Raw genomic sequence first — 12,102 nt, 5'->3', positions numbered from 1 at the left:
AGATGTTAAATCTCTTTTTCTTGCTTTCCTCAGGGTCGAGGTTTCTCCAAAGGAATGACAGCCAAAGAGGCCCAGGCGTTTGTTGGTGATGCCATGTGTCACGTTAACATACTACAGGTAGAGACAGACTGGAAATACCCTATAGCTAAAACTCCAGACTTGATTTTATTTGATTTGCACTTCGAAGATATAGCCTATTTTTGTGAAATGTGTGATATCAGACACGTCTCAAACTGCAGTATGGATTAGTTGGAAGGCTAATCCAATACAGGATCACTAATACCAACAGTTCTTGTGTGTTCAGTTGAGTTTTTAATTCCCTGTTTGTGATTGTTTCTGTACAGGATGATAAATTGATTCTTGAAGCTCCTTCAACAAAGCCCAAAAGCAGCTCTAAACGTCAGCGCAGAGACACGACCAACGACCTGCTGCATCTAACGGTAAACACATAACAGGGGAGGTGGGCAATGAAATATTTACCGTGCCCCTCTCCGCATAACTCCTTATTTTTGCATTGCATCTTAGCTGCCAGCAAATTACAGGATATAGTCTCTAATGCACATGAACATTCAGCCAAGGACAAAGCTAAAAGAGGAAAACAGAAGCCTCCCGACAGAGACATAAAACATTTCTCCATCCGTGTCCATTACTATTATTTAGTTACCACAGAGATAACATCAGCATCAGAACCTGCATTTGAAAGTTTTCATCAATATTAGCAGGTAGCTGACTAATAATAAATCCTGTATGGAATAATACTGTGTCTGTGTCTCTCCAGGTGAAGTTCGGTTATGGCGAGTGGATTGTGGGTTCAGTCTACTATGATGGAAAAGACGGCATTCCTCTCGCTATAATCATCCCTGCAGTTCTTGTACCGATGCTGCTCTTCATCGCCGTGTCAGTCTACTGCTACAGGTTTGACAAATTATTAAAACAAACACGCAGCACATTTGTTTTTCTGTGTGTGGAGGTGTTTGAACGCGCGCCCGTCTGTCTCACCTCGAACAGGAGGAAGAGTCAGCAGGCGGAACGAGAATACGAAAAGGTGAAACACCAGCTGGAGAATCTGGAGGAGAGTGTTCGCGATCGCTGCAAGAAAGAGTTCACAGGTAGACACAGTCACCTGGAAGCTGTGAAATCACAGGCCTGACTTGTGTTAGGAACTGTACTGAAAGTGGTTGTTCTAGTTTATCACAACTTAAATCTTATTTTAGTTTCTCTAACTATGATAACGCTGTAATCAGTGGACCAAATAACGGGGTCTCAAGCCCTTTAATTAACACTTAGAGCCTCTGAATAGGTTAAAATCAGATCAGGCTGTCGGGCTCTCATTATTTTTTGTTTACAGTCACAGACAAAAGTTTATGCAAACTACATAAAAGTAACTGGACTTTTACATTTCACTTGAAAAAACAAAAATGTGTATCTCCCTAAACACTTGCATACAATAATATCTATACTACACAACTTATTGTCCAGTTTAAATATAGAAAGAAGTGACGCACATGGTGGCATCTGCGAAAGGGGATCCGCTTCCTGTAGAGCTGTAAAAGGAAATGCAAAATAAATAAATCCCTCTAAATCTAACTTAACCACTTATGTATAGAGGTGAAAACATCTTATCATACATGAACTCCACACGAGAAGTGGAAGTGCAGGTGCATCTCCTGATACTAACCTGATTCACTGCATGTTTATCAGATTAAGTAAGTCAGGATTTTACATGTTCCAAAGAAAAATTAATGCAGTAAACTAATATTTTGGCCTCAGGGCCTCATAATCGTCCGATAACTCGCTGAGCTCACCAAGATTTACATGAAGATTTCAAGTGTCCAGACGAAGCAGCAGACGCAGCACAAACTTTCTGTCCACAGAGCTGAAATTTGTCAGCTTCTTGTCACGCGTTGCGTTCACAGATTGGAGGATGTTGCCACTCTGACAGTTTATCTCCATACTGTGAACTCCTGCCAACATGATTCAGCACAACTGGCAGCGTTTTGGCTCCGACATCAGAAACTTCCCTTTAGGTCTTCTGTGTGAACTCGACGAGCCGTTTTCAGCTCAATCTGACAGCTCTGTTATGAAGCTCGCGGGAGGTCAGCAGACTCTTCCCATGTCAGGCAAACTTGATGATATATAGTGTATAAAGACAAGATGCACAGGTTTGTGGAAATCCAACTTCAATGACAGTGTGGGATCACTGACATCTTATTTACAATGTTATCAGATGTAGATTTACCTCTTTTCTAATCAGTATATCAGACAAAGACAGGTGAGCTAACTGATGTTCGACTTCACCTGGATAATGTGATTTTCCCTGTCTGTCAGATCTGATGATTGAAATGGAGGACCACACCAGCGACTTGAGCGAGGCCCGGATCCCCTTCCTGGACTACAAAACCTACACCGACCGAAACTTTTTCCTTCCTTCCAAGGATGGTGCCATGAACGACGCCATGATCACTGAAAAGCTGCAAATCCCCGAAGCGCGCAAGGCCATCGTGTTTCAAGCGCTCAACCAGTTCTCCAACCTACTGAACAGTAAAACTTTTCTCATTAACGTGAGTTTGGAGCTTCTTGTGCATCTCTCTCCCTCCTCTGTCTGCTGTTATATGTGATGGATGATAATAAGATGTCCTCATGTGATGTTTATTTTTAAATGTTAACACCCACTGTGTCCTGCGCTTCCAGTTCATCCACACTCTGGAGAGTCGTCCAGACTTCAACGCCCGTTCCCGGGGTTATTTCGCCTCCCTGCTGACGGTGGCGCTGCACGGCAAACTGGAGTATTACACAGACATCATGAGGACGCTGCTGCTGGATCTGATGAACGAACATGTGCAGAACAAAAACCCCAAACTTATGCTCAGGAGGTGAGAAAAGGACAGTTTGTGTATACGTAGGAAGCCAACGAAAGCTCAGCAGATTATTATTAGTAATAAAGGAGAAACACAACTAAAGAGAGTTGTGTTCATGCATTTTTAATTATAACGTTTTTTACATAAACCAAGAATATTATAACTAACTAAATAACACATTTCTATCACATGCGTTTATTAACTTAATGTAATTTATTTTATGTATTTATATACAGTAAAATAATGGCGTCTACTGGTTCTTGTACAATCCTAATGTTTTTTCCTATTTTCTCATTGTGTGTGTGTGTGTGTATCTAGGTCAGAGACGGTTGTGGAGAGGATGCTTTGCAATTGGATGTCCATCTGTCTCTATCAGTTCCTCAGGGTAACACGGATTCTTCACTTATTCTGTTATTGTTTTTTCCTTTCACTTGATTTGTTCTCATTTTATTTTCTCTTCGATCTGTTTCTCTGTCTTTCTTCTTCTTCTTCGTCTTCTCCTCTCTTTCATCTGCTGTTCCTTCAGTTATAAATATAAACCCCTTTTTCTTGTTTTGAACCAATTTGAGCTTTTGGGAAAGTTGATATCGACAGCAGCAGGTGATATGTTGTGCTGCTGTTCATTGTTTCAATAATTTAACATTCTCCTGCCAAAAAAATGTCAGGGGAATTTATACACCAGGTCTTGACCACTACTTCACACCATGTACAACTTTACCAACTCCCTCAAACCAAAATAAGACCCAGCAGTGAACAAAATGTTCAAAGATTAAATCAGGGCATAATAATCATTATTATCACATTATTATACTGTACATAATCAATAAATAGCTGAAATTCACAACACCTTTTTTTTTTTAAATGTACTTAAACACATCAAGTCGACTTGTGCTACCATTTAAATATTAGGACTCACTTAGCTGCCTTAAAAAACATTTGTTTTCAGCTGTGCCATCATATTTGCTCAACTGTTTTCTAATCATGAGTTAGCCAGGAATATATAAACTTGCATTAGCATAGATAAGTTTCCACTGGAACTAATGTTTGTTGATAGTGAGCCTCTGTACGTCTGTAATGTGATGGTATAACATCCGCTTTTCTAAGTGACTCAGAACATTAATGTGCATCTAATACTGATCTTATTATTATTATAATACAGATTGATCACCAGGTGTGTGTGTGTCTGTGTGTTATAGGACACAGCAGGTGAACCTTTATACAAACTGTTCAAGGCCCTGAAGCACCAGGTTGAGAAGGGACCAGTGGACGCCAAGATGAAGAAGGCTAAATACACACTGAATGATACAGGACTCCTGGGAGATGACGTGGAGTACTCAGTGCTGGTTAGTACACAGAAATACACACAAACACTGTTTAACAAGTTTAAGATGTATGAAGGCCAGCATCAGTACTTTTAGTCCAAAGCTGCTAATTGCTTCCTTCCTTTTTTTTTTATTATTTAGAGTTTTAAAATCCTGTTATGCACGAATCCATTTAGAAGGTTCTCCACTTATTCTGTTGTTGTTTTTACCAGCAGCCTAAAATTACGGTCTGCACAATGTGGATGCAGTGGTAGCATTAATTATTACATAAAACACGTTGTATTTAGAGTTGAAAGGATTCTCAAAAATCAATTAGCGACTTTTTTAATACATTTTGTACAACCTCTGATCCCTGGAGAAAGGCTGAGCCGTATTAGGGTATAGTCTTTTGTATTATGCAGCACACTTCTGCTGGTTGTTACAACAGCATGAGCAGTTCCGCTCTCAGCTGTGGCTGCTCAGGCGCAGTCTCCATCACTGCAGCTACATACACTCAGTTGGCAGCTTATTAGGTTTTATACACTCATAGGCTGCAGAAAACGAAGGCAGTCTGATTCTGACAGGCTGTATTGCAGCTGAAGCCACAACTGTGCTCTTGTTACATTTATGGCCATGGCACATTTATATTGTCTCTAATGTAATGGTTGTAGTGAATTGATGTGCAGTGTATTCATCAAATCCTGTGGTGTCCTGGTAACACATCTATTAAATCTGATAGAAGCACCACGGATTTAAATGTCATGTAGTGTCTTAGAACGATATACAGACCCATATGAGGTTTTTTATGCTGTAATAATATAAAATAATTTCCTTAAGCATAGTTTGTCTATTGCAACTGAGCCCTGACTAGTTGCAATGGACATATACTGTATTAACAATCCATTGCATCATCGATTTAACCTCAGCAGCAGCCAAACCTAGCACAGCAATGTCCATGTTGAGTGTCACACCATCTCTTCTTTGTGTAGTTTCTGCAGATTATTTCCTCACACTGGCAATTTTTCTACTGTAGACCAGAAAATACAAAAGAGTTTGTGGCTACTCAAATGTGAGAGTTTGCTGCTTTTCTCTGTTTTATTTCAGTGCAAACTAAAAATATTTGGTTTGGAATATTTGTCAGACAAAAAAAGACATTCGAAGACTCAACTTCAGCCTCTGACAAATTGTGTTAAGCATTCTTTAGCTATTTCCAGTTCATTACACTCCCCACATCGCCACATCCTGTAAGGATTAATGTGTGGCTGACGGGTGTGTGTGTGTGTGTGTGTGATGTCAGACTCTGCAGGTGTTGGTGCATGGTGAGGGCCCAGATGTGACTCCAGTGAAGGTCTTGAACTGTGACACCATCTCTCAGGTGGGTGTGTTTTCTTTGTTGGGCAGTAAGGATCATTTCCTCTGATGCCTGTGACTTTAGTTCAACGCTGATAAATAAAAAGAGTTCAGTTTTTGACAGGTAAAATCTTAATTGTCTGCTCTCCAGGTGAAAGAGAAAATCATCGATCAGGTTTACAGGAATCTGCCGTACTCACAGAGACCAAAGGTGGAGAGTGTGGCACTGGGTAAGACACAGACATAAACGAAATATATTTGAAATCTATTATTAAGTAGACATTTCATTCATTTCTTCGTCCGCCCACAGAGTGGCGTCCTGGCTCTACGGGTCAGATCCTATCTGATCTTGACCTGACTTCCCAGAAAGAGGGACGCTGGAAGAGACTCAACACTCTGGCTCATTACAATGTGAGTTTGGATTCATGTTTAGATCAGATTCGAGCTCCACAATCTGGATGTGTTGAATTCACAAGTTGAATTACTTCTTGTCTTCCAGGTTCGAGATAACGCCACGTTGGTTCTGTCCAGAGTTTTGCACACACAGTCATTCCACCAGAACCAAGACAACTACGAAGAGAGTATGTACACACACACACACACACACACACACACACACACACACACACAGCCTGAGGCAGACATTTTGGCAAAGATGGGATGAAACCCAACATCAGTTTTATACAAAGATTTTCAGAAGTGGAAGAAAAGTGATTGTTTGTTGTCAATGTTTCAGAAAACGCCCTCCTAGAGGACGACAACACCTTCCACCTGGTGAGACCGGCAGATGAAATTGACGAAGTGAAGTCAAAGAGAGGCAGCATGAAGGACAAGGGTATGACCAAAGCCATCACTGAGATCTACCTGACCAGGCTGCTGTCCGTCAAGGTACACCTGTGTGTGTGTGTGTGTGTGTGTGCGTCTGATACAGTCCGTCCCTGTGATTAGTTCAGGTTATAACTGCAGCCTGAGACAGGCAGTGAGCGCAGAGCTCTTTGTGGTGAAGAATACAATATGAATCTATCATGAGGTACCATTTATCTCCATGTGTTCTGTGCTATGAACATATTGGGATTTTCCTGGCTCAGCAGCTCAGTTTCCAGAGCTTGTCAGAGGTTATTTTCACCTCTGATCTTCTCTTCGATTCCATGTTTGTTTGCAGTGATAATCCTGTGAAAATGAAAGTGGTATTGATGTAAAAATGATGTACGCAGCATCTTTAGAAAGGGTCTATAAAACACGATGGATTAAGAACATTGAACTGCGTAGGTGTGAAGAGGCATTTTGGCATGATTATTTTCACCATTTAAAGAAAATATATTTGCTTTGAAATTATTGTGTTCGTTTCAAAAGCTATATATAAATGTGTGTGTGTGTGTGTATTACAGGGCACTTTGCAGCAGTTTGTGGACGACTTCTTCCGCAGTGTGTTGTGCTCCAGCTCCGCTGTTCCCCCTGCCGTCAAATACTTCTTTGACTTTTTGGATGAACAAGCGCTAAAACACGATAACGTAGATGAGGAGACGCTGCACATCTGGAAGACCAACAGGTACAAATCCACATCCATGTGTGCAAAGACTGCTGGAATATAGGTAGATGGATAATAATTATTAATAATCAACTAGCCTGTTAATTATAATTCTTTTTCTTTATTGTATAAAACAGAAAAAGAAGCATTTAAGACATCAGAAGCTGTATTTTTTGCTCTTCTGCAGAAACCTTATCATCAAAAACTTTTGAACTTTATTTAACTTTGACAAGACTCATTCACGAGTGTCTAGATGAGCACCAGGTACAAGCAGGAGACTAAACTCTCTATAGATGTTGTTTAAACAACCTCCAGGATCACGCTGTCAGCGACTGGTTGAGTGATTCAACGTCCGCCAACTTCTCTTCTCGGCTGGAGATACGACCTGTGAAGAAAACCTGCTAAGAGAAATCATTCTGCTGCTTTTCAAGCTGTGTGTGTGTGTGTGTGTGTGTGTGTGTGTGTGTGTGTGTGTGTGTGTGTGTGTGTGAGCGAGAGAGAGTGTATTATACCTCATCAGCTAAACTGTGTAATTATGTCCTTGTCACTGCTAAACCAGTCAGTCGATCGCACAAAAGCCTGATTTAATTGGCAGCCAGTTATCTGGACAAATAAATGACAGGTTACAGATGAAGAAGAAGAAGAAGAAGAGAGGAAGTACAGACGGAGAGATTTTTTTTTTACTTCTAACTTCTCGGTTTTCAAACAGGCCCTGAGCTCCCCCTGTCAATCATCACAAATATACACACTCACCAACAAGTTGAACAATGAAATATTCATCAGTTGTGGTGAATTATTGACGAGGGTTATGGCCTGTGGAGGTAACGGGAAGGAAGAGACGGCAGAAAGAGATGAAAGGATGGAAGGACGAGTGAAGGGAAGGGAAACTGTGTGTCAGCAGGTCCTTAAAGTGTCTGAAATAGTCTGAAATTGATCGTTCTCTTAACAGTGATAACGAGGTGATACGGCTTTTTTGAAACATGGATAAAAGCAGATTCTCTTTTTTAGTCAGCAACTATGAACGGTTGGATTAAAACTGCTCAGGGGAACCAGCACACCAGAGTACACCCAAAACCAAGAGGTGTACTTTTTACAGTCTTAAATCTGGTTTAAATCTGTGTTAATAAGTTGTAAAATGATGTTTTCTTTCAGGTGTTTTAGCTAGATGTCCTGTCTGGTTTTTAATCAGACCTGAGTTCAGACCTTCTGTGCTGAAATGACCAAAAATTGAAGTGCAGAGAAATGTCAAGCCACAGGAGACGTCTCCTGCTGCTGCACAGGACCCAGCAGAATCTAACGCACTCCCCCAGTGTCCTCCCTCTCTTATATTTAAAGAACATTTTGGGCAGCAGATGTACTCATCCGAGTGTTTCTGCGTCCACAGCTTGCCTCTGCGGTACTGGGTGAACATCCTGAGGAATCCCCACTTCATCTTTGATGTCCACGTGACGGAGGTGGTGGAGGCTTCACTGCACGTTATCTCTCAGACCTTCATGGACGCCTGCACCAAGACAGAGCACAAACTCAGCAGAGTAAGTCACAGCAAATAAAGAGCAAGCAAACCATAGACTTCATGCTCCTCGTGGGAAGTCAACGACAACATGTAATAGCAAAATAAACCACACTGGTTTTAATTCTGTTTTTTTCTCTGTAGGAGTCTCCCAGCAACAAACTGCTCTATGCAAAAGAGATTTCAACGTACAAGAAGATGGTGGACGAGTGAGTGAACATGCACAGGGCTGAGTGTTTGTTGAGGGTTCTACTTGAAAGCAACTTAAACAGCTGCAAATTAAATGCATTGGAGTGCACACAACAAGAAGAGCGTTAATATATCACAATAAACAGATGCAAACCTGCATCACTGACAAATATAAAAATGTGAAGTACAAATTCAAACAGGTTTGGTCCTGGAGCGTCTTAAAAGAACTAATCGGCTTGTTGTTGTAAAATAATGATTTACCAGTCATTTTACCACTTATCCTGCTTTAATTAATGCTGCTGTAACGGCTCTATACATGATTTTTATTGATGCATCTTTTAATAATGCTTGATATAATTTAGTAAATGGCTGGATCAGGTGTTTTGACAGTATGTACGTGTCCTTGTGTGTTTTCCACAGTTACTACAAGGGTATCAGACAGATGGTTCCAGTCAGTGATCAGGACATGAATACACACCTCGCTGAGGTGTCCAGGGTATGGGCCACCCACTGTGTGTGTGTGTGTGTGTGTGAAATCGATGAAATGATCATGAAACTAGTGGTTTGAATGTAACCATTCCCAGATTTTGTGCTTAAGTAAAGATTTCAGGCACTTGAGTTTCTAAAATTCATGTTTTAATATGTCTTTTTTATTTCCCTTGTGTAGCAACACACAGACAAGTTGAACACCCAGGTGGCCTTACATCAACTGTACCAGTACGCCAGCAAGTACTATGATGTGGTGAGAAATTTATTTTAATTTCAAAACATTATTGTGCTCCTTAAAACTTCTCATTCTGTTTGTGGAATCCATGAGACCCTAGAGAAAAATAAAAGAAGGATTCTTGTGGTGTCTGCTGGGTAATTACTGTCTTTATTTTACCACAATGACATCACAGCAACTGTGTGTTGTCTCCTTAGCTTAACAGGAAATCCCACTCTTAAATTTGTGAAACTGGGAGCAGTATACAAAGCTTTTCAAATTGGCACCAATGGAAATGTATTTATTTATTTATTTATGTTGGTGATCTTCTACTTCAGATCATACAGTCGCTGGACGAAGACCCTGCAGCCCAGAATAAACAGCTCACCCTCCGCCTCCAACAGATCGCTGCCGCCCTGGAGAACAAGGTCACAGACCTTTGACCCCTGAGCTCATCGAGGGGTCAGGGATTCTAAAACACAGGATATTGTTTTCCAGTTATGAACTCAAAGGAGGACGAACTCTACCGAATGTTTGACCATGTAAGGACTGAAGGTGGAGCGTTGTGGGTTGTAGGACTCCAGAAGAGATGAGCTATGAAGAGTTTGGACAAAGGAAGTGTTGGAAACTGAAGTGCTGATATCTGCTATGAAACGGTGACTGTCTGTGAAATCAAAGGGTTATTTTTTTAATGTTAGCTGCAGCGTTCAGTTTGTGTATTTCTCGGACCTAGAGGTTTATGTGTTTGGATTCTCTTTACTTCAGATTAAACATTTATCACACAAGGACTGAAGGAAAAAAGTGCCACACAAGGAATAAAGGTTGACGATTCTTTTGGAAAACTGAGGAATTCAAGTGAAGTAATGAGACATTACCAAATATTTCCTTTTTGCTACTCGGTCCTTTTGAAAGTTGGGAAGATCGGAAATGGAATTGCAGCAGCTTCACGAGGCTTTGTGACCACTTTTTTATGTTTAAACTGTAGACGTGTGTTGAATTAGCCTATATACGCTGATCCGAGGTCAGATTTCTGTCTTCATATCAAAAGGCAACAAAGGAAATCTAATCTTTTATCAGCAGTAGGGAATGGTTTCTATCCTAAAGCATGAACATGCTTGGATGAACTTTTATTTTCATTCAAATAAAAATAATTCACCAGTGAATATCCACTATGGTACATACCACTGTCCAATCAGGAGACTTGACAGGAGAGTGGATTCAGGGTACGATGAGTTAAGCCCAAAAAATCAAATCACAACAGAGACTTTTCTTGTATTGTGGCCAAATATCAAATGATCTGTTTCTACACTTAGTTGGTTTACTATTATGCTTTGAGTGCAGGCTTGAAGCACCGGCTTTGCATTTCCACATACAACATTTATGTTTTCAACGGATTGCTACAGTGCTACTAGTAGTGTTAATGGGGGGGGGGGTTCAGACCAGCTTGTTTTTACTTTCTGTGAAAAATCACGACTGCATAATCATGTCCAGTCAAACACATGTATGTTAGTATGATTTGTTTTTATACTGTGTATGATTTGTCTTCTTTCGCAATACTCACTTCTTAGATGTTGCAGCATATGTTTCTGTTTTCTTTTATCTGCACTCGGAAGAGGAAATTACTCCAGTGTCTTCTGAAGACATGGATCCTTCAAAAAGGTTTAAATAAATCTAAAAATAAGACGGTTAAGTGTTAAAATGTTTTCAATCCTGTTATTATTGACCATATCCCTCCATAACACAGTGCCAATTTTACTGCACAGTAATTTAAATGATTTCACAGTCAGAACATAAAAATACAAAACAGTGAATTGTCCTACATATCCTGTGGATGTTGTTATCGATAAATGATAATAACTGCATACATAAAAAGGAAATACATATTATTAAATGTACTATTTTCTTTCTTTTTGATTTGTTATTTGCACACTCTAGTCTCCATTATTCTACATAGAGGTGACAAAAACATTGGCAGCACCTGCAAAGCTTCTAAGGAAATGCATGTGCCAATTAGCGCCCATTAAACATTTCATAATATTCATGAGGCTGGTTTAATTAGAAGTAGACTAGTTTTGTTTTGTTCCTAGTTTGCTGAAATCTGCACAAACACTGCATAAGATCATCATGTCTCTTTAAAAGTTAAAGTTTCATAGGAAATTTAAAGACAAGTGTGAATGGAAGACAAGTTTGTCATCTGCTAATTAGAGTAATATTTTGTGATTATTCGTGTTACCAGTGTTTGATGTTGCAACTAAAATGAGTGAATTGTGCATCAAGGTATCAGAGGATCTGGAACAGAGTGTTTCACTGCTGAAGTGTAAATTAACTCATTTATCTTCTCTACGTTTTAATCATGATCACAGTCAAAGAATCCAACATCTGCATTATTTTCTTCTTTTCTTTTAAGCCCGGACGACGATGCTTTATGTGACGCTTGAGTTAATATCAAAGATTAAATATGCAGTTTGTAAGTCAGATGGTGGAAGCCCGTGCTTTTTTAGAAGGGGTTTCGGAAAAGGAAAGTCGCTTTGTTTGTTTTGTTTGTTTTTAGGTTTGTGGGTTGAACTGAAGTTGGATTTCTCTGGAATTTGAGATCTTACAAACGGCATCTTTAAAGTCTGAAGCAATACGACCTTAAGGCTGGTGCTTCTTTGTACTCATGT

At 40.0% G+C, this 12,102-nt stretch overlaps 1 protein-coding gene across 1 annotated transcript in view; it reads left to right on the top strand.

The window, feature by feature from the left end:
* Positions 1-11,914, top strand: part of plxnb2a (plexin b2a) — a 111,510-nt gene extending 99,596 nt beyond the window's left edge. The window contains exons 25-43 of the mRNA XM_026363428.1: positions 34-117; positions 345-440; positions 779-915; positions 1,009-1,109; positions 2,329-2,561; positions 2,692-2,873; positions 3,177-3,243; positions 4,055-4,201; positions 5,457-5,534; positions 5,661-5,739; positions 5,820-5,920; positions 6,009-6,090; positions 6,246-6,397; positions 6,898-7,058; positions 8,422-8,569; positions 8,692-8,756; positions 9,157-9,232; positions 9,404-9,478; positions 9,778-11,914. Of these exons, the coding sequence (XP_026219213.1) occupies positions 34-117; positions 345-440; positions 779-915; positions 1,009-1,109; positions 2,329-2,561; positions 2,692-2,873; positions 3,177-3,243; positions 4,055-4,201; positions 5,457-5,534; positions 5,661-5,739; positions 5,820-5,920; positions 6,009-6,090; positions 6,246-6,397; positions 6,898-7,058; positions 8,422-8,569; positions 8,692-8,756; positions 9,157-9,232; positions 9,404-9,478; positions 9,778-9,882 (2,169 nt within the window). The 3' untranslated portion in view covers positions 9,883-11,914. The remainder of the gene's footprint in view (positions 1-33; positions 118-344; positions 441-778; positions 916-1,008; positions 1,110-2,328; positions 2,562-2,691; positions 2,874-3,176; positions 3,244-4,054; positions 4,202-5,456; positions 5,535-5,660; positions 5,740-5,819; positions 5,921-6,008; positions 6,091-6,245; positions 6,398-6,897; positions 7,059-8,421; positions 8,570-8,691; positions 8,757-9,156; positions 9,233-9,403; positions 9,479-9,777) is intronic.
* The last annotated feature ends 188 nt before the right edge of the window (positions 11,915-12,102 follow it).

The sequence above is a fragment of the Anabas testudineus genome, chromosome 23 (genome assembly GCF_900324465.2).
Source record: "Anabas testudineus chromosome 23, fAnaTes1.2, whole genome shotgun sequence".
In the NCBI taxonomy this organism is placed as follows: Eukaryota; Metazoa; Chordata; class Actinopteri; order Anabantiformes; family Anabantidae; genus Anabas; species Anabas testudineus.
This window is presented reverse-complemented; position numbering and strand designations above follow the sequence as displayed.